Source organism: Stegostoma tigrinum, chromosome 9 (assembly GCF_030684315.1).
Source record: "Stegostoma tigrinum isolate sSteTig4 chromosome 9, sSteTig4.hap1, whole genome shotgun sequence".
In the NCBI taxonomy this organism is placed as follows: domain Eukaryota; kingdom Metazoa; phylum Chordata; class Chondrichthyes; order Orectolobiformes; family Stegostomatidae; genus Stegostoma; species Stegostoma tigrinum.
In genome coordinates, this window is record NC_081362.1 from 39753730 (window position 1) to 39778564 (window position 24835).

The 24835-nt window shown below is 40.3% G+C and overlaps 1 protein-coding gene across 1 annotated transcript in view; it reads left to right on the plus strand.

Moving 5' to 3' along the window:
- Positions 1 to 24835, plus strand: part of si:ch211-130h14.4 (uncharacterized) — a 110878-nt gene that overhangs the window by 80186 nt on the left and 5857 nt on the right. Inside the window, exons 9-12 of the mRNA XM_048536839.2 lie at positions 6841 to 6939; positions 17328 to 17437; positions 21790 to 21847; positions 23679 to 23845. Of these exons, the coding sequence (XP_048392796.1) occupies positions 6841 to 6939; positions 17328 to 17437; positions 21790 to 21847; positions 23679 to 23845 (434 nt within the window). The remainder of the gene's footprint in view (positions 1 to 6840; positions 6940 to 17327; positions 17438 to 21789; positions 21848 to 23678; positions 23846 to 24835) is intronic.

Here is a 24835-nt window from a genome sequence, read left to right on the forward strand (position 1 = left end):
ACTAGTCTCCAGTTTGGGAGAATCAAGAATTTTTTTTTCTTTTGTTTAGTGGAAATACCCATATCTTGGAAGAAAATTATTTTCAGTTTCAGTTTAGGCAGTTCTGCATGAAGCTTGCAGTGTGAAGCTATTGTTTCTGAGAAAGGGAGAAGAAAGTTTAGAATTGTTAAAGGTAGATTACCTTTCTGTGAGGAGTTTAGTAAAAGTTCCAGAACAGTAGTATTTGGTTAAAACCCTGAAGGGGTTATGTGCAGCTGGGAAGGTCTATAAGCAGGTATATGATGAATTCAGGAAGAGGTTGTCAAAGTCTTAAGACTGGGAGTTAAGGCCTCATTTAAATAAAATACTTTAGGAGCGGATTCATCTCATTCTCCAATAATGTCATCAGTTATGATCATAACAGTGGTGATTTGTTTGATATACATGATCTGGAGTAGTTGTAATAGGGTGCATGTAAAAAGGATTTTTTCTCTTGTGGGAGAATCTAGAATAAATGTGTCTCAGTTTATAAGTAAGGCGTGACCTGTTTAAGACAAAGTTAAGGAGATTTTTTTCTTCCTCACAGGGGTTTGTAAGTCTTTGAAACCCTCTTCCTCAAAAGGTAATGGAAGCAGAGTCACTGACTTTTTTAAGGCAGAGGCAGATAGATTCCTGAGAAGCAAGGGTTGAAAAGTTATCAGATTAGCCATAATTTATTAAATAGCAGAGTGGGCTTGAGAAACTGCATGGCCCATTTGTGCTCCTAATTTGTATGCTGTTATGTCATTTTCACTTAAAATAATTTCACTTATAGTTGTAATTTACATCAATGCAACCATGATTTTGAGGACTTTAAACAAAATCCCACAAAAAATGTGTTCACATTTACTCCTTTTCTAGTTAGTTACTTATTCCTGTAGTTCTTTTTACAGGTAATGGTTTGGATTTCGAAGTTTTCTCCCAGAAGTTGAGAGAGATTAAAATGTTCCCTCCTTGAAGTCGCCCAATTTGTTTATAGTGGTGGTAATGTATTTTTAGGCTGAGATCCACAGTACACAGTTTCCCAAGAGCAAGATCAAGACTTTTTCATTCTCTCGCAGCATCTTGACCCCAGTCACACATTTATGGTAACTAATAGATTCGGTTAGTTGGGAGAAAAATGGTCTTGGCGCTAGAACCTTTTATTCCATGGACGAGCATCACCAGGTTAAGAAGCAGCCCATACCTCAGATTGATACTTTTCATCAGAAGCAATATGACATTGTTTTCAGATTGCAGATAGATTTTTCAATGTATATAAGACCATTGTTCCATGTGTTGGCTAACAGAACCCACAGTTATGCCAAGAAATATTAGCAATACTGTGCTATTACTCAGTAGAATGCAGAAACATTTGTAAGTTTTTTTTGTGGATGATCAGCCATGATCATAATGAATGGTGGTGCTGGCTGGAAGGGCCGAATGGCCTACCCCTGCACCTATTGTCTATTGTCTATTGTCTATTATTCATACAATATTTCCCAAACCTCCAATACACAAGTCCAGGTGTATGTTAACAGACTGTGGTTGTTTACTGTAAACTTACTCCTTTCCTGTTTAAAAAGCAAAATACTGCACTTAAAAAAAATAGCAAAAAGAAGTAAAGGAAATATAACTTACAAGAACCCTAGGAAATATTACACAGGGTCTTCATCACCCAACAGCATCAAAATTAGCTTGAGAAATTTGAATTCCAGCTCATTGTGTAAGACAAGGAGTACCCTGATTTTGTGTGATCATACAAAATGTATCATAATGAATCAACAATTTAGGCCAGCGGAAATAAAAATGGTTGGAATTCAAATCAGGCTGTCAGTTTATGATCACTCATTTTATACATTGACATATAGTTTGAATCTACCTTCAATCATCTCATTTTTGCAGTAACAAAAATAGAAGAGGTAGAAAGTCCAATACCTCACTTAACAGATTGTGAAGCTATTGTAATTCCACTCACTGGCACAAAGGTTGTTCAAAACTAGAAATTACCGGAACACGGAAACCACATGTTCAGAAAGAGTTTTTAAATCATGCAACGATCGTTTTTCCTCAATAAATTACTTATTGGGTGGAGGAGTCGTATGCAGGTAACCAAAATGATTTACAACCTCAACAAGAAACAAGAGGATGTTGGTTACTTCAGTCTAGTGATAGTCATATCTTTCTTTGTCAATGCTGTGTCTTTACTAGTGATAATGCTATTTATGTTGGTCCCAATGAAACACAAAATAAGCAGGAGAGTTAGCAATAGAGAAACAGAATGCACATTTATTGTCAGAAGTCAAGATTCACGCTAAATTTTCAATCTGGGCATTTTGCAATATTCTTAGTGAAGTTTATACTCCAGTATATGCCAATATACTCCACTATAAACTCCAGTTTATACGTATAAAGCCTTTACACATAAAGCCTGTTCTATGGTAACAGCTCCAGGACAATTAAATGACTGTACCAATTTTATGCTCCATTCAGCAGTCTCTAGGAACAGACCTTACATAATGGTGTCAAAAGCCTTGCTATTAACTAGAGATAACCAAATGAGTTGTGTAGGCTGATTGCTTGCAGATTGTGAGCAAATATGCATCTGAATTAGTTATGAGGCTCTTTGATCAGAATGACTGTAAATTAAGTAACGCACCAAATTATAGCCCAACCCTTGCTTCATAATCGATATGATTTAACAGGTGCCGAGATGCTTTTGAATCAGCCGGCAGAGTATCTAACAGCTTTAAAAACCCTTTTTCTGATTGGTAGTTTCTGGAGATAAGAACTTGTCATTTCCATCTAACCTTTTCATGACTGGTTTTCTCATGTACAGGGTGGAATTAATTCCAGTCCTTTGCAGTGGGACCCAAGACAGCTAGTCCATTTACTGTCCGTACTCAAACAATTGTCAATCTTGTATAAAGGTTGACTTTTGGACTATGAAATATCCTTCATTTTTCATATGTCTCCTGTGCAATTTGAACTCCGAAATCACAACAAAAAAAATTCAAATTGATACTCATCACCAACCTGCCACTGAAGTCAAACCCATCCTGGAGACTGATTCTGGGGCATGAAGTCTTAATGTTTGCCTTGCCAGTGCCATTCAGAGAAATGTAAGCAGTTAAGGTTGTCATGCTAGAGCAGAGTAACCTGACTGGGGACACCATCATGATCTCGCCCTTTCCCAACTCCAACTCCACCATCAGTACAACAATCTCCATTTCGATTATTTCAGTCAAAGGCCGATAGCACAAAGGTAACCAACAGGCCCAAATCATTCTAACTGCATGTGGAATAACCTTTTGTGGAAAGGGATAGCTTTTTTTTGCTCAAAAAGCTTAATCAAGTTTGTGAAACATGCTGACTATCCCTAATCATTCCTTGCCTCTCCAGATACATGTGAATCCCATCTCTCAGAATCCCTTCTAACGACGTCCCCAGCACTAATGTCAGACTCACTGGTCGATAGTTCCCAGGCTTCTATTTACAGCCTTTCTTAAATAATAGCAGCACATTAACCACCCTCCAGTCTTCCGGCACCTCACCTATGGCTGTAGATGATACTAATATCTCTGCTAGAGTCCCTGTAATTTCTTTCCAAATTTCCCACAATGTTCGGGGATACACATGATCAGGTCCTGGATATTTATCTGCCTTTCTATTTTTGAAGACTTCTAGCATTTCTCTTCTACAATGTCAACTGTTTTCAAGCCATTGATATTTCTTTCCCTAAGTTCTGTAGCTTCCATTTCTTTCTCCACAGTAATAACAGACCAAAAATATTTATTTAGTATCTCTCCCATCTCCTGTTGTTCCACAAATATGACCTCTTTGGTCTTGAAAGGGCTCTATTGCTTCTGTCTTGCTCTTAAGGTATTTGTAGAATCTTCTTAGATTAACCTTAACCTTATCTGCCAACACTACCTCGTATGCCCATTTTGCTGTCCTGATTTCCCTCTTAAGAATGACCCTAAACCTACTCTTAAAGAGATTCACTTGATCTCAGTTGTCTGTACTTAATATGTGACTCTCTTTATTCTTGACCAGAGTCTCAATATCTTTATTCATCCATTGTTCCCTATTCTTGCCAGTCTTAATCCTTCATTCTTATCCATATCATAAGAATCTAAATCATAGAATCCCTACAGTGTGGAAACAGGCCCTTCACCCTAACAAGTCCACAGCAACTCATCTTGTATAATCTATCTATCCCTGAACACCATGGGCAATTTAGCATGGACAATCCACCAAGCCTGCACATCTTTGGAGTATGGGAGGAAACCAGAGCACCCGGAAGAAACCTGAGCAGACACGGGCAGAATGTGCAAACTCCACACAGACAGTCACCCAAGGGTGGAAACGAACCCAGGTCCCTGGTGCTGTGAAGCAGCAGTGCTCACCACTGAGCCACTGTGCTGCCCCATTATCTGTAACCAACACTTCCCAGAGTCCATGTATTGCAAAAGATGTGTGCAGTTTTTCTATTCTTGTTTCCATGGTGCTTTCTTTGGCTAATGGGTGTTTGATGCCATTTCATGTAGACTTCTGGTGATTCCAGGATGGAGACAGACAAAGCCTTCACCTCTGGCAGTGGTTAAATCAGTTGGAAGAACATGATCAGAGAGAGCATGCAGTTTTTTTAAAGCCTACAGGATGAAGACATCACACGTAATGACAAGTTTGAATTCTCCAAACAATCATTTGTTTTCTTAGACACATTGTCAACACTGAAGGTAGAATGGTAGATCCTCAGAAAAGTGAAGCAATCTCAATTCTCAACTCCAAAGTCAGACCCAATCTTCAAGATTCTTGGGTCGAGTGAACCATTTGGCAACATTTGCACCTAACTTCATAATAATTGCAGAACCCTTGAGACTACTCCTCAAAAAGACTACATGGTGTTTCAGTGGTTAGCACAGTGCCCTCACAGCATCAGTGACCCAGATTTGGTTCCACAGGCTGTGGAGTTTGCACTTGCTCCCTGTGTCTGCGTGGGTGTGCTCCAGTTTCCTCCCACAGCCCAAAGCTATGCTGGTTAGGTGGATTGGCCGTTGGAAATACAGAATCATGGGGATAAGGTAGGGGTGTAGGCCTAGGTGGGATGCTGTTTGGAGGAACAGTGTGGATTCGATAGGGTGAATTTCTGAGTCTGCAACTCATCCAAACCTCAATCCTGTGTGGCATCCTGTCTTTTTATCCACAGAATTGTCTAGCCACAGACTGCCTTAGCAGCCACCTATATACTTTCCTGGATGCCTGTGACATATTCCATATACCTTTGCCTCAAAGGACAAATAAGTTTTTTAAAAATGTGTTTGTGTCAGGGGAAGGGGCAATTATTTGTATCAAATATATATTTTAAAATATTAAATTTATGTACATTTCAAGCCAATTTTTCTCCTGAAATCCCTAGATCCATGCCATTAATTCAACTACATTTGTAAATTGTCAATCTAGAATTACACTCTTCTTTCCATTTAGGCAGTTCAATTATTGGTCAAGAATGTAGCTAAGTGTAAAAGGTTGCATAGGTAGGTTCCACTATATATCTGAAAACAGGAACTATAAAAGGAACATAAACATAAGACCAGAATATATCAGCTTAAAATGGGATTTGAATTATTCCAACTTCACTTTCTGAAACTGTTCATTACAAGGCTTCATGCACAACCCTCAAGGAAATTGACTAGTATGTATACACACACAGCCTATTATTTTACTTTATTAATATTTGAATTATAAATATTATCCAAAGATGGAATATTATTCCTGATATACCCCTGACATTTGGAGATATCCTTGGTCATATATGATATAGTGGCTTCATACTCTAATCCCTATTGATGACTTTTCCCTCTTCTTGAACTTGTGGTCAAGATCTGCACAAAGCAAATACTTTTCTTATTGAACAAAATAAAATTTTGAGTTGCTGTAGCAGACGTAAATCTCCTATTTGGGAATGCACTCAGTCACTGGGAGGTCTGTATACCAGTTGTCAAATTTCTACATTCAGGCCTGTACAAAGCAAATCCTTTGGCTGGCATTACAGATGGTTCTCTTCTTCTAGCTGCAAGACTTCAGTTCTGATCAGCAGTTGGTCTATATCATCCAGCAAGTGGTCTCCTGGTTTGAGCTGTCGACATGACTTGATTTCATGAAGTCTAGGTTTGGAGATATTTTTTGCGGTCTAGGGCAGAATACTTAGAGCACAGTAGTGTCTAATGATTGATTAATTCATTCTGTCAATATTAATGGTAAATGGCCACTCTGTAGTCAGGCTAAAACAACTTTTCAAAATTAACTGCACTGCCTCTTATTCCATTATCTGAAAAATTGCTTCTCAAATTCAGAGTAACTTTTTAAGAAACAATGTTTGTCTTTGTCTACCTGATGAACATAACAAGCAGCTCAGAGGATCATCTGTTGGAAGGAGGTGGGAGAGGTAGGGATTCTGCTCTGCAGTACTAACCCAGAATGCATAAATTATTTGAACATTTTGATACTTGGTGATTGGCTGAGTGACCATGGGTTAGGAGCCACGACCTGTTATGGTTCACAATTGTTTATAATAGATTCTGAAACTCACTTTTAGTTTGGGTATGTTGCCACATGTTAACGATATCTCCAGCCCTTGGAGAAAACTATTTGAACTTGTTCGTGATAGTACTGGATTTGCACAGTGTCATCCCATCAAGCTAAACAGAACAGTATATTAAAAGCATGCCTATCAATGTATAGTGCAAGTAGTTGTGTTACAGTTTAGCAACCTTTTGTGTTATGGCACTTGTATAAGATTCGTTATGTTGTCTCTCCTGTATACCCCTGTCAATCTAGATTGTGATTCCTCAACCCTCTGTCTTCCCAATGTTTTCAACAAAGCAGAACAACACCCACAATATGATTAATTCAAGACCCAAGTCAGGAATACCTGGAGTAAGTCTTTCATTTTAAATTGCATTGTTTATTTATGTTCTTTTCATGATTCTGTCTGGTTAAGGGCAAGATGTGACTGTAACAATTAGACTCTCAAATTTGTAGAAAACAGGCATAAGAAATGAAGGAGAGAAAAAGCAGACACATACTCCTCTTTATCATGGTAAGAGCAATTAGTATATTGTGGAGAATGGGCCTAAACAATAGACTGGGTTACATTGGCCACTACAGTATAAACTGTTTCCTGCTCCAGGGAGTCACTATACACTTTTACTGAGGTAACACATACACAGAGCTGGGAACTACAAAGCTCATCAACTATTCTCAAAGCATCAAAGACATGAAAGTACGCCTCCCTCGGCCATGTGAGGTATCTTTCAATGTGCTTACCTTAAAATACTGTATATCCTTAAAAATGCCAGATTTCTTCAGCATGGTATTGGTTTGAAGACCAAGTAAAAGGTTAGTTTTGCAATATGTCAGTTTGTTCTTTGTGATATCATTAAAAATAATAGAAATAAATGTCAAGACATTGTGTTCTGGTGTCCTTTTGAACCAGCTCCATCCAAAATATTATTACAGGCAAGTGTTCAGGTTTTTATATAACACTTTTTTACATGCATTTATATTAAAAGGACATCATATACACATAGATCATAGAATCCCTACAGTGTGGAAACAAGCCCTTCAGCCCAACAAGTCAGAGCATCCCATCCAAACCCAACCCCCTGTAACCCACCTAATCTATACATCCCTGAATATTATGGGAAATTTAGCATGGCCAATCCACCTAGTCTGCACATCTTTGGACTGTGGGAGGAAACTGGAGCATCTGGAGGAAACCCATGCAAACATGGAGATAATGTGTAAACTCCACACAGACAGTTGCCCAAGGGTGGAATCAAACCCAGGTCACTGGCACTGTAAGGCAGTAGTGCAAACCACTGAGCCACTATGCTGCCCTGACATGCAAGCAGTCAGTATATTTAAACTAGTTGTCATTGTGATGAATTTACAAAAAAATTCCCTAAACAGAATGGCCTTTTTTTTCCTTGCTGTGGAGAAAGTGGAATTTTTTTTTACACTAGTGGTAGATATAAGATGGATCTAATTTGTAAGCATTCATTAACTAATCCAAGTATTTAGTTTATGTGATAGGTGTGCTGCGACCAGATGAATACAAGGTAAAAGTTTATTTTGTTGCAGCTATTTGTCACGTCAAGCTAGGTGCAAAATAATGGCAAAAATGTGTAGACAAAAGCACAGAAACGCTTTAGTGATGAGGACAGAATGTCCAAAAATTGGCACTGTGGTGTTAGTTCAATAGTAAGGCAGAAGATGTGTGGAATAAATCTGAAGAGCTATGATGACTTAGTTTATTGTTTCATGAAATGTGGGTATTGCTGACCAGGCAATGAATATCCTGTTAAACTTAATGTGACTGACTGTAAGTTAATGAATAAAGTAAATGTGGAAATAAAATGAAGAGGAAGGAAGTTCTTTATATGAGCAATGATGTCATGAGGATGAATACGGGATGATTTTAACTGTACTCTCCAGCAGAAGTCAGGCAGGCATTTTAACAATAGTTTCCAGGCTAAGTTATGCTTAGTTCCATGACCCAAGCTGGTATGCTTGTGATTTATATACAGTGAATGGGGTCCAATGCTGATGGCTGAAGGCCAGCGTGAAGAGCATTGGAAAACTAAAGGGGACACTCAGATGAATTTTCTAAAGAAAGAAAGGTTTGCATTTACATAGCATCTTTTGATAGATCAGGATGTTCCAAAGCACTTTGAAGACAATTATGTGTTTTCAAGTGTAGTCACTGTTATAATTTAGGAAATGCATTTAGTACTTAGCAGAGTTCCATAAACATTAATGTGCTGAGAACCATGTAGCTGTCTTAATGTTTTGGTTGATTGATAAATATTGGACCAGGTCATGGGAGCAAATTCTGTTTCAGGTTCTGATTCGGGTGTAAGAGTTCTACTGACTTTGTCATAGCTTTCCTTGGTGGAGCCAGGTCCAGCAGGAGTGCTACTCCAGGTGACACAAGGAAAGCTTATGCTTCCTCTCACAGAATCTCTGTATCATGTGATGGAATTCTGATTGGTTCAGGAACCGTGAAAAGTGGACAAGTCGCGTTATAATGAGGCCAAGTGGTTAAAATGATCATGTCCCCATGTTGCTGGATACACAGGAAACTAACTTCAAACAGTGGTCTGCCACTGCAAACCCAATAGTTGTTTAAAGTACTCCGATGAAAAATGTAGAAATATTTAAAACATTCTCACAGTAAGCTTTGCTGACAAGGTTGAATTTATTGCTTTGACAATCTGTAATTTTCCCTGAACTGAGTTGTTTGTAAAACATTTCAGAGGGCAGTTAAAAGTCCAAAAATTCTCATATATAGGATGGAAGCCCCATATTCAACTCACATCTACACTAGTATAACAACGACCTGGCCATTGGCAAAGTCTGCCCATTGTGTTTTGACGTTGTACTGTCCACACATTATTTGTTATATTGTTCATGAACAACTTGCATCTCTTGTCCTGAAATTTTTTCCTGTTAGTATTGGCTTGTTAGCATTTTCATTCTTTTTCTCTTTCACACACACACTATCAGTTATTCACACTCACTGTCTCACTTTCACTCTTTCTCACATTCAATAGGCGTCACACTTTTTCTCATTCTGGCATGCGTCATACTGACTAAAGTTGTTTTATATTATTTTCTGTGACTATCTCCAATCCTCTGCTGCCTTAAAGTGTCTCCATGTCTCTTTGGAACATATGTTCATATTACATGATATGAACATATATAATCAATATCTGTCTCTCACTTTTTCTTAAACGCCTGTGATATTTAGGAGAATGAGAGGTGAGCGAGAGCTAAGATGATGGGGAGGTGTTGTCATAAGGGCAATTGAGAAAGTTTAAGGCTGATGATTAGGGTTGGAGTGAGTGCATGGGATTAAGTAGGAACATATGCCAGAAGCACAGAAGGGTTTGGGATGGCGGACAGCTGACCTCTGGCAGTATTCCAAAGGGAGGAGAATGGAATAGAAACAACTGAGACATGAGACTGGGGAGCAATGTTCACCAACTTATTTGCTGAAACCAGTTACAGCCATAAATGTTGGCTGATTGCCAAGAAACGAAGAGTTTAGCGGTAAGAAAGCAAAGTGGAGAAATGAATAACTGCACATTGATTGAAGTAAGGGAATACAACCAAAAAAATAATAGGTGCAGTCAGCTGAAGAGCTAACATTATGAAACTGGTCCTTGGAGATTAAAACTAAAACAGTTAATCAGTGTCAAGAGTATTCAGAAACACCTTAGTGTAAATTGCAAGGGAAGCTTCATTTACATTAAGGATGCCACTTGGATCACCTACATTTGCAAATGCATTTTCTGATGCCTGGCACTTGTTTGGAGACAGGCACCAGATACATCATCTCCTCCCTGGCGACAAAAATATTTAGCTTTCCATGAACCACTCAGTGACTGCTAGAGAGAATGAAGGAAGGTCACTCTACTGTAGCGTCTATGTAACCCAGTTCTGGTGATAAGCTTTCATCTTTTACCATGTCCAAATACTGAGCAATAGTTAGGGGAGCTGGATTTGGAGCAGATGAGAAGAGTGTACCTTAGTTACCAGGTCTCCCTTCGTAGTTTGGTGAGTCAGAATCACAACTGACCAAGTACTAACCCATCCTGAGAATGTAGCAGATTCAGTTTAGTGATCTTTGCTTAATTAGCTGATCTCTTTTTATGCAACAGTTAGGAGCACTGGACTAGGGACCATTAAAATTTGCCAGGATCGCTAATTCTGATCGAGGACATTTGGTGAAAACAGAGTCTGGCTTAGATATGTTGAAGACTATTGCTCTTGTATTGTTAAAAGCGGACACTTTGGGAGGTACCCACTTCTCTTTGGATTCATACCTCAGTATATTAAAGACAGATGGGAAGGAAAAGACCAGAAGTCCCAATGTTGCACACAAGATGATAATGACGGTACATGAACAGACACATAAAAGAACATTGCAAGTCAAAGTAGTTTTTATAACAACAAGAACAGAAATTCCTGGAAATGCTCAGCAAGCCTGGCCACATTTGTGGAGAGAAATCAAAGTTAACGTTTTGGGTCCAGTGACCCTTCCTCAGAACTGAGTAAACTGAATCTTTAAAAAAAGCAATTTTTATTACTGCTGACTTCACATTACATTTCGACATTCATTTTCCAATATACCAAACGGAATATTAGTGCTTCTTATGGACCATATCCACCAGCTTAGAAAGTGGTACTTTACATTTTACTGGCACCATTATTTTCTTACTTGTATCAATTCAAATTGAATGCTATTTATGAGAATTTCTGTTTATATAATTCAGTTTGTATCCTGAATCATTTATTCCAGCTTTAGTCACCAAGAAATCTTTTACATTTCCTCCCTGTGGTAAATAGCGAAACAAATATCCATCACTGGTTGCTGCCTATCTAATACAGTACCTATCCAATATAGTACCTATCCAACATAGGCCTTTGGTTCATAGATTAGAACATGTCTGATTTCCAATAACTGGAGATGTCTTATTGCAAAACTACTGTAATGGTTATACCTGCTTTCATTATAGTTGGTTGATGTACAAGATTGAAATTACTTTGTCACACTCCTTAGTTGTTTTAATGGGTTAAGGCATAACATGGCATCGTTATGAAGCTTACAGATTACTAAAACACCAGGTTTGATTCCAAATAAAAGAACTGCAGATGTTGTAAATCAGGAACAAAAACAAAGTTGCTGGAAAAGCTGAGCAGGTCTGGCAGCATCTGTGAAGGAGAAAACAGTTACCCTTTTGGGTCCGGTGACCCTTCGTCAGAGAACTGACGGTGGCAGGGAAACGTCAGTTTATATGCAGAAAATAGGGAGGTGGGTAGGGTAGGGAGTAAACAATAGGATAGAGCGCTATCAGTTCTGATGAAGGGTCACTGGACTCGAAATGTTAACTCTGTTTTCTCCTTCACAGATGCTGCCAGACCTGCTGAGGTTTGATTCTCAGTCTGTGCTGAGTGATTTTACCAGCAGTTACAGCTGAAATATAACATTTTGCCTCATTGTCTTCAAGTCAAAGAGAGAACGGCCATTTGTGTCGACATTTCTGAATGATACCCCCAGTGGTACTTTCTGAGAAAAAATCACATGTTACTGTGTATTCACAGTGCTATTTCCCATTAATTCCATTTAAAAGATCTCCTTTTGTTGTAGTTATCAAGAAGATGTCTGAGACAGTAGCATTTGCAATAATGGCAGGAGTTACTTACAAATGTTACATAACACACTCAGTGGTCACGCAGGGAAAGATTCAAATCCCATCAGTCCACCAATGGCAGTCGCACGGCTTTTCAAAAGTCTCAGTCATTATCTAGGTTTAGGAAGTTTCCAGAAATGCATCTGATCCTTGTCAGTCTACCAGTAGCTATGCACGCATTGAAATCCTGATAATCTGATACTTCTGAGAAAGATGCATCTGATCCCTGTCAGTCTTCAGATAGGCATGTATAATACGCATGTTTTAATAGTCTCATTTGTCCTAACAGATGTGGGTATGATGTTAGGTATGTATCTTTTGTCTGTCAATCCATTGGTGGTCAGTGATTTAAGATTTGTATCTACTCCTGCAGACATGTAGAATAGGAAGTGATAGTGAATGCACCCATGATCCCAGTGATCTGGAATGGCTTCTCAATTCTGTTCAATTCAATTCAAACTTTAATGCCCATCCTGAATTGTAGGTACAAAAATCAAACTGAATTGAATATACTGTAGTATAAAATTTTCAGTGAATTATAATGCTGCAACAAAATCAAGGCGTTTAGATATTTAATGAGAGCAGTTCTGGAGAAGTCATATCAGACTTGAAATGTAAACTCTGTCTCACTCCACAGATGCTGTTTGACCGTCTAAGTTTCTCCACCACTTTGTGTTTTAATGAGAGAGCAGTCTAAACTTTTCAGTTTTATCAGAACTGTATCATGAGGTGCCAAATCAGCTGTTCATTATGCCAAATACCCTTATTATCAGCCATGCCAGACAGCACTTCCTCATTGCCAAACCACAGATACTGATGAGAAGTTTTATTTCCTTGACCTTATTCCCATAAAATTCCTAACAGCCCAACTTAACCTCCTTGAGCCCCAATGTTCGCTGATATTGTTCATGTTTTCCTTTTCTCATGTGCTGTCCCCCTCCCCTAAAACGTTGTCATCAACTGCCTCTTCAAAAAATTAAGAATCTAATGATGACCATGAACCCATTGTCAATTGTTGGAAAAACCCACCTGGTTCACTAATGTCCTTTAGGGAAGGAAACTACCATCTTTACCTGGTCTGGCCTACGTGTGACTATGGACCCACAGCAATGTGGTTGACTCTAAACTTTCCTCTGGGAAATTAGGGATGGGCAATAAATACCTCCCAGCCAGTGACGTCCTCATCCTGTTAATGAATTTAAAAAAACACGCTTGAGCACCCCCTTTCTTTCAATTACCTTCCAATCGCCATCCTTCCATTTCTGTGCAAAATCATAGAATATATTGCCACTACTCAAATTCAAGCCCTGCTTTCTCGCACAAGAGAAACTATTCCCATACTCTATTCCCCTACCCCTCCTCCTGCTATAACTCAGCCACACCTGCAGTAATATTATGCTGGGGAAGCTTTAACCCAGTGAGAATAGGACTTGCGCCCTCATCCAGGAAAATGTCCCATCTGAGAGAACTGATGAGCGGGCAATTCTTGTGGCCCCAGCAGCACTTGACTTAAGTTAGAACTATAAGTAGTCTCCAGAAAACAAGTATTAGGGATTCTGGACTTAAGCCAAACCTAAGGATTTTGTAAAACCTGCTGAAAGAGCCAAGGGAATGGATCAGTGGTGAAGTCACAGGCAGCTGTGTTTTAGAGGTGGGGGCAAGTTTAAAGAGGGCCTAACTTTAGGGTTGGGTGCTTCTACTGGATGGGTCAGGGAGCACTTCCTGGCATGATCTGTCCACCTTGTTGAGTTGAGGATGGGGGTGGGAGTGCCGGTAACAGTGAGATCTTTATTTGGAGATGCACTTCTGTGCTGAAGTCTATCCCTCCACATCCAAAAAGAGGTTGGGAGGCAGGAGCAAGGGCTGGTCGGTGTGGAAGTGGGTCTGTTTAAAGGTCATTCTCTGTACTCTCTGAGCTCATTGCTATCACAATAACAGCAGTGAAACAGAAAAGATCCTCTAAAACTCACCTCGCAGGTGTCACATATACCCCCGCAATGCCAACCCAACACTTATTCCCAATGTCCCAGTAGCCCATGCCATTCTGTATCCTTTTACCTAACTTCCACATGAGACATTTTTCTTGTCAGTTTTTTTTATTGTCCCCATTATGTTCCACTCTCAGGGGAAAGACACTGAATTAGATACAGGGAAAATAGAAGTTCAATCCGCAGTTCCAGGATTTTTAATCTTCTAATGCATTTCTGAAGAAGGGTCTAGCCCCGAAACATCAGCCTTCCTACTCCTCTGATGTTGCTTGGCCTGCTGTGTTCATCCAGCTCTACACCTTGTTATCTGCAATGATCCTTCATTCATTTTTCAAATTCTCATTCGTCCTTTTTGTACATTTCTCTCTTTCCTAATCTAATCTTCCTTGTAAACTCTCTTTGTCTTTCTGTATCATTGAATAATCCCATTATTGATCTGAATCCCAAATGCCTTGCCAATTTTTACCAATTTGTATACCTATTGCATGCCATTAAAAACCAGGGAAAACCAGAATTGTAAAGGAGCCATTGAAGAAATAAGAGATAACAAGGTGTAGAGCTGGATGAACACAGCAGGCTAAGCAGCATCAGGGGAGTGGGAAGGCTGATGTTTTGGGCCTAGAGCCTTCTTCAGAAATGCATTAAGGGTCTAGGTCTGAAACGTCAGCCTTCCTGCTCCTCTGATGCTGCTTGGCCTGCTGTGTTCATCCAGCTCTACACCTTGTTATCTCAGATTCTCCATCATCTGCAGTTCCTGCTATCTCTAGATTCTCACTCCCACAGTCTGCAATGATTCTTAATGCAGGAAGAGAACAATGGAAACATTTCCAATGAAATGGCCAGTGATATGTCAGGACTGTTGTGGTCAAGCTACTTCTACTTACAGTGAAAATGCTACGGACTCATGGATGTCACGCAGAGATTGACAACACATTGCAAAGATGGGAATGCTCATGGAGGAATGGTGCCAAACACATCACAATTCATGGCAAAAGTCCACTGAAATGATTTCTATTGTTCCCACATGTTGGATATTTGATCTTACACACTAACATTCTAGAGTGTCATAAATCCCTTGTTCCATTCAAAGGAATTCTAGCCCATAATTTCCACTGCAGTTCCCTGATGCATTATTGTAATGTTGTGCAATTTATTCTGCTCCTGTGCTGAAAACTGGAACCAATGAGAATGAAGGGTAAAGCTCGTTCTCCATTGATTGAAGTCATATCTGGCACAAAGGAAGGTAGTTGTGGTTGAGTCAGTCATCTTCACTCCAGGACATTTCTGCAGGTATTCTTAATGGTAGGCATAACCATCTTCGGCTGGTTCACCAATAACCTTCCCTCCATCATAAGGTTAGAGGTGAGATTGTGCATTCATTGGAAAACAAGTGGTCCGTACATTTATGAATCTTCAGCTGAAGGAGTCTATGCCCAAATGCCGTAAGACTTGCACAATATCCAGGTTTGGGCTGACTGGTGACAAATAACAAGCCATACAAGTCTCAGGCAATAGTCATTTCCCAAAGAAACGGGATCTAACCATTGCCCTTGGCATTCAATGGGATTACCATTGCTGAATCACCCATTATCGGCATCCAAGGGTTGGCATTGACTAAAACCTGAACTGGACTTGCCCTATGAATGTAGTGGCTACAAGAGCAGGTCAGAGGCTAGGAATCTTGTAGCTAATAATTTATCTCCTAATTCCCCAAGCTGTCCACCATCTACATGACACAAATGAGGAGTGTGACTGAAGATTCTACACTTGCTTGGATAGATGCAGCTCCAACACACTCAGTAAGATTGACACCATGCAAGGAAAAGCAACCTGTTCATTGGCACTATATTCACAAACATTCACTCCCTCTTTGGCTGATGCTCAGCAGCAGTGTGCACCATTCACAAGATGCAATTCAGAAATTCGCCAAGGCCCTTGGGGCAGCATCGTTCAAACCCATCTAGAAGGACTAGGGCAGCAGTTACATGGGAACTCTACCAACTTGCCAGTTCCCTCCAAGCCACTCGCCATCCTGACTTGAAAAAATATATCACTATTCCTTTGTCTCTGGATCAGAATGGATCAGCACGATTGGCCTACCTACACCAAATGGACTGTGGATTAAGTAGGTAGCTCACCACCACCTTCTCTATGGCAGCTCAGGATAGACAATAAATGCCAGCAGAACCCACTCCCTGAATGAATTAAAAACGAGAGTGGAAATTCTAATTACATGGTGTCGTTTAAGCTTTTAACACATTCACAAGCATATACATCTTAATTACATTTCCTGGATTCATGGAGAAAAGAGCTTTGTGCTTTAATATTTAGACATACCACTTTTGTTAAATACCAAATCATAGGTTGACCCACAATTTCATTTCAAACTTCTACTAAGTTGGTACATCTCAGTTTCAGGTGCAAAACAGCAATTATAAATAACCTGCCTATTACTTAGCAACATAGAGGGATTCCAGCCTGGATTTCCATTTTTGACCTCTTTCTTATTATTCATATCAAAAGGACAACACGGGGCTCAGCAATAATGTCTAAACCCTTGATCGCAGTTTAATCTAAGTAGTCAAGGCAACTATTTTAATGGATTGCTTCAATAGCATTTTTAAAATGTTTACAAGTACACTTAATATTTATGCATGCCACGTTCCTTTTATTTAAAGTCATAGTGCTGTACAGCATGGAAACAGAGCCTTCGGTCCAACTCATCTATGCCGACCAGATATCCTAGATAAATCTAGTCCTATTTGCCAGCATTTGGCCCAAAATCGTCTAAATCCTTCCTATTCATTTACTCATTCAGATGCCTTTTAAATGTTGGAATTGTACCAGCCTCCACCACTCTGCTCCTCAGATTTTATCAACGTCTGTAAGGTCATCCCTCAGACTCTGATGCTCCAAGGAAAACAGCTACAGCCTATTCAGCCTCTCCCTCTAGCTCAAACCTTCCAACCCTGTAAATCTTTTCTGAACCCTTTCAAGTTTCACAACATCCTTCCTATAGCAGGGTGACCAGAATTGCACACAGTATTCCAATATTTACTTTGATTCTACAAATTGTTAGATGAAAACCCTTAAAATGGCGCAGGAGAATCCTCATCACATGGAAGTGCATCTTGACAAGCTATACCAGGTGTACAGGCGCTCTTTTGCTAACATGGTGAAAGCACAACGGTGAGTCTTTGTCTTTTTCACTTCAAATCAAATCATATGCCTTTACTACCTGTGTCGCCGTTTTCTCTTGCTCTTTTTTTTGCATTAAAACAAAACTCACTCAGAAGGTTATTGAGTGGAAAATAGAAAATATTTTTATATTGCATGAACTTGTCATAAGGCGTTCTGATAATAAATGACTTGTAGGCATTTGCTTTGCTTTTATTAAGAATTCATACAACAGTGTCAGTGCATTAGCACCACATTGTGTCTGCATGTTAGTGGATTCTGAAAAGAGAGTCTTGATACAGTTCATACTCCGGAATCATGAGCTGCAATACTTGATCTGAAATTTGAGCCATAAATTCTTTTAGTCACATGAATAAATGTGTCACGGTAAAATAGAATCTGGCTGTCTGCGAGAGAAAGTCAGCTACCAATTCAATTTTGCCTTTATTTGCATTTGAATCAGGCTGAGGGAGTTGCTTTGCTTTAAAGGAGAAATGTGTCCTTTGTTGTAACAATTAAAGCCAAGGTCATTTTCCCATTCCCCTTTATCAGTTAAAATGGACATGGAAATGACAATAAAGAAGAAAGTTTGTTCTAATGACTGAAATGTAAATGTGAGCTTTGTTCACATGAATTAAACGCACCACTGTGCCACTTAATGTAAATTTATTCATTTCAGCTACATGTGCTTGGAGATCTTTAATTGTGGCAATAGTTCCATTTGCTCACTTATCTAGGTACCAGAAGAAATTGGCTTGTACACTAAATGCAATTTTTCTTTGAGATTTAACAATCTTTTAGAAGCCAATGCAGCATATTATTCATATTACTACTGCTGAAATGTGCCTGTTTAAATGCCAGGTTAGGATCATTTAACGTTCACCACAGCTGGACATACCGCTAGCACCCATGGCCGAAGTTCACAGATGAAATTTGGGCACAAAAATAAAGTACTGCATGATGGCCACTTCCCTATTCACAGATCAAAGCTCAATAGGAAACAGCATTTCCACAATAACAGGAAGAGAATGGTGTGGTATGAGGGAGATATGCAAAATAAAACCCTTCTGAAGAAGGGTCTATGCCCGAAACGTCAGCGCCAAAATGTCAGCTTTCTTGCTCCTATGATGCTGCTTAGCCTGCTGTGTTGAACCAGCTCTGCACCTTGTTGTCTCAGATTCTCCAGTATCTGTAGTTCCTACTATCTCTGTTCTTAATCATAGGCAAGTTGCTGGAGGAAAGAATAGAGTCATCTTCTGAATCTTTACATTACCATCATACAGATTGCCAATTACATTTCCAATCAAAGGACCTCCTTTATTTCACTGTCTATGAAACAGTGGGTCTACTTTTCGCATAAAGTTTACATCCACCTTGTAAATATTATGCAGAAACAATAATTTTCCTTGCAATAGCTGCATCTCTGTTTCCTACACAGGAATCAACAGAACAGAGAATTAGCTCTTAGATCCTTCATCAACACTGCTATAAATCATTTAATACTCCAAACTTTACTTTGTGGAAGTGCCTGGCCTTAGCTCCAAACTTTTCCCTTGATATTATTGCAAATAAGGAACTTACCAAGTTGAGGACGGGGGACACATCTTCCTGTTCTATGATGATATATTTGAAATTGTTGAATTATCTGCCATATTAGAACACTTTAGTGGAGCTAGAATTCACTTTGTAAACTGTTGTGTAAAGCCTTTGACTTTCTAGTCATGTAACAACCTCCTTTTAAAGCCTTCCCAAGTGGAGAAAGACAGAAATTCTAAGTCTTAGAATTGGCGATATCTAGGTACTTCTAACTGTACTTTTAATCATAAAGTCCTAACGATAGCATCAGAGATAATGGGAACTGCAGATGCTGGAGAATTCCAAGATAATAAAATGTGAGGCTGGATGAACACAGCAGGCCAAGCAGCATCTCAGGAGCACAAAAGCTGACGTTTCAGGCCTAGACCCTTCATCAGAGAGGGGGATGGGGAGAGGGAACTGGAATAAATAGGGAGAGAGGGGGAGGCGGACCGAAGATGGAGAGTAAAGAAGATAGGTGGAGAAAGTATAGGTGGGGAGGTAGGGAGGGGATAGGTCAGTCCAGGGAGGACGGACAGGTCAAGAAGGTGGGATGAGGTTAGTAGGTAGCTGGGGTGCGGCTTGGGGTGGGAGGAAGGGATGGGTGAGAGGAAGAACCGGTTAGGGAGGCAGAGACAGGTTGGACTGGTTTTGGGATGCAGGGGGTGGGGGGGGGGGGGGGGAAGAGCTGGGCTGGTTGTGTGGTGCAGTGGGGGGAGGGGACGAACTGGGCTGGTTTAGGGATGCAGTAGGGGAAGGGGAGACTTTGAAACTGGTGAAGTCCACATTGATACCATATGGCTGCAGGGTTCCCAGGCGGAATATGAGTTGCTGTTCCTGCAACCTTCGGGTCCCCACCACCCAAGAAGTTTCCCCCCACAGTGATCGAGAACGCCCTTGACCGCGTCTCCCGTATTTCCCGCAACACATCCCTCACACCCCGCCCCGCCACAACCGCCCTAAGAGGATCCCCCTCGTTCTCACACCTCCGGATACAACACATCATCCTCCGACACTTCCGCCATTTACAATCCGACCCCACCACCCAAGACATTTTTCCATCCCCTCCCCTGTCTGCTTTCCGGAGAGACCACTCTCTCCGTGAATCCCTTGTTCACTCCACACTGCCCTCCAACCCCACCACACCCGGCACCTTCCCCTGCAACCGCAGGAAATGCTACACTTGTCCCCACACCTCCTCCCTCACCCCTATCCCAGGCCCCAAGATGACATTCCACATTAAGCAGAGGTTCACCTGCACATCTGCCAATGTGGTATACTGCATCCACTGTACCCGGTGCGGCTTCCTCTACATTGGGGAAACCAAGCAGAGGCTTGGGGACCGCTTTGCAGAACACCTCTGCTCAGTTCGCAACAAACAACTGCACCTCCCAGTCGCAAACCATTTCCACTCCCCCTCCCATTCTCTAGATGACATGTCCATCATGGGCCTCCTGCACTGCCACAATGATGCCACCCGAAGGTTGCAGGAACAGCAACTCCTATTCCGCCTGGGAACCCTGCAGCCATATGGTATCAATGTGGACTTCACCAGTTTCAAAATCTCCCCTTCCCCTAATGCATCCCTAAACCAGCCCAGTTCGTCCCCTCCCCCCACTGCACCACACAACCAGCCCAGCTCTTCTCCCCCCCCCACCCACTGCATCCCAAAACCAGTCCAACCTGTCTCTGCCTCCCTAACCGGTTCTTCCTCTCACCCATCCCTTCCTCCCACCCCAAGCCACACCCCCAGCTACCTACTAACCTCATCCCACCTCCTTGACCTCTCCGTCTTCCCTGGACTGACCTATCCCCTCCCTACCTATCTTCTTTACTCTCCATCTTCGGTCCGCCTCCCCCTCTCTCCCTATTTATTCCAGTTCCCTCTCCCCATCCCCTTCTCTGATGAACTGTCTAGGCCCGAAACGTCAGCTTTTGTGCTCCTGAGATGCTGCTTGGCCTGCTGTGTTCATCCAGCCTCACATTTTATTATCCTAACGATAGTACTTTGGTTCTGTGTTAATTTTTGCTTGAATACTTGAAGCACCTTGGTATGTTTGCTATATTAGTCACTGGGTAAAAATCCTGGAACAACTACATCCCTGACACCGTTGTCAGTGTACCAACACCACATGGACTATGGCAGTTCAACAAGGCAGCTCATCACAACCCTCTGAAAGAAAATTAGGGATGGGCAATTAATGCTGGCTGAGTCAACAAAGCCCACAATCCTGAATGAATAAAAAAATGAAAGGCACATATAAATTCAAGCTGTTATTTGAAAGTAAACATTTGTGCATTCCAATGTGGTTGCAAAAAATACTTGTAATTTCCTTTTCCAAGTGTGTGCAAAATTTTGGTTGATGCTTACTCAGCACAGGTTTGATTTAATTTGGTTTCAACTGAGATCAAATTGTATTAAACTAAGAAACATTGCAGTTTAAAAGACTATCTGAAAATTTAAACTGAAGGTGAGAGTGGATTGCACAATTTGTTCGAATGTCAAAGTATAGCAAAAGTAATTCTTTATAATGTCTACAAATTTCACCATTCTTTGCTTTATGCATTGACTGTATGAAACCAGAAGATATTGTTGTACATGTAGAGTACTAAAGATTAATGGGAGGACAGTAAATCAAGAAACTGAACACAACAATATCTTCAGCAAATAAACATGAGAAGACTTTAATTTATGATTTATGTTAATATGTACAGTCTGTTCAGTGAGCTATGACCACGTCAGTTTTCATTCAAATTTGTTCTTCTCTGTTTGGTGCTACATTGAGTAGACTGCTGGAGAGAAGTGGCCACTTCGTGGAATTTGAAGAGCCCAGCATTCAAGATTTTGTGAGTAAACAAACTACTTGCATTATACTGTTTACCTTTTCAGGATCCATACCCACAGCACCCAGACATACAAATTACTTAACGTAAAATAAATGTAATTGCTAACAGGGTCTTTATTGAAACATATGTGAACAATAGCCTTAACCACACCAAACAGTCCTATGTAGGCTATTTATATGATCACGTTATACAAAAAGACAAATGCCCAAACTTTAAGGCAAATTATTGGGATTTAATTCATTCTTTCCGCATTATTTCCTTTCCAGTGATACATGTTAAAGATTAACAGTTAAAGATGACTAGAATATGACTGTAAAATATTGTATAGCAACACTGAGCTTTGTCTAACTTTACGTGGACTGAAAATTATTCAGTGTAGTGATGTTATACATGCATTGGTGATAATTTTGTCCATTTGAGCTTTGGAAAAAAAACAGAAGTCAAATGCTGAAGAAAATGCACATAATGTACAGCCAAAAAAAGAGTCACTGTCCAACTGGTCCAAACTTCATATGACCTTCCTCCCAACTAACCCATCTAGATATCTATTAGCTCCTTTCTTCCTGGTGTACTTTTTTTTAATTACTTGATTTAACTACTCCATATGATACCAAGTTTCATATTCTCAACACTGTCTAGGTATCAAGACTCTTCTAGCCAAGTCTTGGCTTTATTGATGAATGTTAGATTTATGACTCCTAGTTTTGAACTAATACAGAGATAAAAAAAATCTTCTCTATGCCTACCCAATCAAAGTCCTGCATGATATTAAGAGATAATAGTGTGGAGTTGGAGGAGCACAGCGGACCAGGCAGCATCAGAGGAGCAGGAAAGTTGATATTTTGGGTCGGGACCCTTCTTCAGAAATGGGGGACGGAGAAGGGAGCTCTGAAATTAATGGGGGGGGGGGGGGGTGGTGGGGGTGGGGAAGGTAGGTGTGATGGTGATAGGTGAGTGCAGGTAGGCAGTGATACACCTCTTGTGTATTCATTCTGAGCAGGATCCACAACCTCAACCTACGATAATCCCCACCACTACCTACCTGCACTCATCTAGCCCCACCCCCCTCTCTCTTAATTTCAGAGCTCCCTTCCCCCTCCCTCATTTCTGAAGAAGGGTCCCAACCAGAAACGTCAACTTTCCTGCTCCTCTGATGCTGCCCGGCCTACTGTACTCTTTCCAGCTCCACACTTTGTCATCTCTGACTCCAGCATCAGCAATTCTTACTAACCCTGCATGATATTAAAATCTTTTGTTATGTCACCAGAGCTTTCTCTTTTCCAAAGAATGATCCTCAGCCTTTCCTGATTGTTATAGCCTTTCACTTCGCTGTCATCCCCAGAAACCTCTTTTGCATCTTCTCTAGTGCTTTTTGTTTGTAATGTGGAAATCAACAAGTGATGCCCAATCACAAAATCACACCTAATAGTAAATATTTTGTTTTGGTTTTTGCAATCACTTCCTGTTAAAAGATAAAAAAGGTAAAATTGCCATTGCCCTAAAAAAGGCTGCTCTCTTATTAAAGAGTTTAATCTGAGGACCACTATGCCTGACAAGGTAGGCCCTCAGCTGGTATAGGAATTGGTATCATTAAGCATCGCTAACCAGCAATCCTGTCAACTGAGCTAACTGAAGGACCTGCCTGTTACTAACAGCCAAAGGCACACACTGTTTATTCAGTCAGCCAATTTTTGTGGCATTTAGCCTCCACACATGGCATCACACCGGCAATTTGAAATGTAACATTTGTGCATTCATCCAAATAAGATTAAGATGTGATATGTCACTTTCCAGCACCGGTCAAGTTGAATACTGCCAACTGTTATTCTAGATATTTTGTCAAGAGACTGGTGGAGCCGAAAAGGTTACCCAAAGTGAAGGAAAAAGGTTTGGCCCCAGTCTAACCCTCAGTGCTGCTCAACTCTGTGAGGAACCAAGTTCAGCATATCTTGAAGTGTCTGAAAAACAGGATGAAATTTCCGGAGGGACGCATACTGAGTAAGTGATTTGCTTCAATTCAATAACTCTTGACTTCCTAAGTGTCATTTCTGAATATACTAAGTGTTTTATGCTAAACTCCATATTCAAATGTTTTTGGGTGGTTTTCAAACAAACTACACATTTCATGATCTAAAAGTACTTGCATGGAAATAAAGGGCAAAATTTTCCACACCCTTGAGCAGCAAGGGGGCAGTGGCAAGCAAGTTAGGAAGATACAAAAATGGCATAATCAGATTCTCAACAATCAAGAAAATAATTTCTCACTTTTTTCCTTAGGGTTTCAACAACAAGTTCTGAATCTCACCAATGAGTGGCAGCTAGCTTATTCCATGCATTTGTATCATCATTAATTGCTAGTCTCACTTCACTTTTTAATTCTCTCTCCTGAGCTTAATGTCTCATCTATATGACAGCATCTCCAATAGTTCAACAATTCTGTCAGTAATGCACTGAGACGTCAGTCTGAATTACCTGCTTGTGCCTATGGAATTGTGTTTGAAGACACTACATTTTAAATTGAGAGGCAATAATTTTGACATTGAGCCAAAGCTTAGAATCCCATTTCTGTAGACATACGTCTCAACCAAACTTTCTAAAGAAAACGTTATGTAAGTTCATGGATAGACATTCAATCCATTGAAGTAGTTTCTTCCTTAACTTGTCATTTTCTTCCTGATCTGCTGAAGGCATGTTCTTTGCTAGGGTTATGCCAGATGTCCCATAGAATCTTGTTTTAATCACCATGTGAATCTAGGCACATCCAGATTATTCAGTTACAAAATGCATCTGTCAAGCCTGATCCTTTCCCCACGTTATCCAAATTGAAACACTTTCAACTAAGATTTAAAGGCATCAATCAAGAATGAAAAACCTATCATGCATCACTTTCCTAGTCCAAAGCACTATGGTTATTACAATAGTCATTCATCCAGAAATCAGTTAACCACAAATGTTCTACTTGTGATTGATCATACTTCCCCATTATTA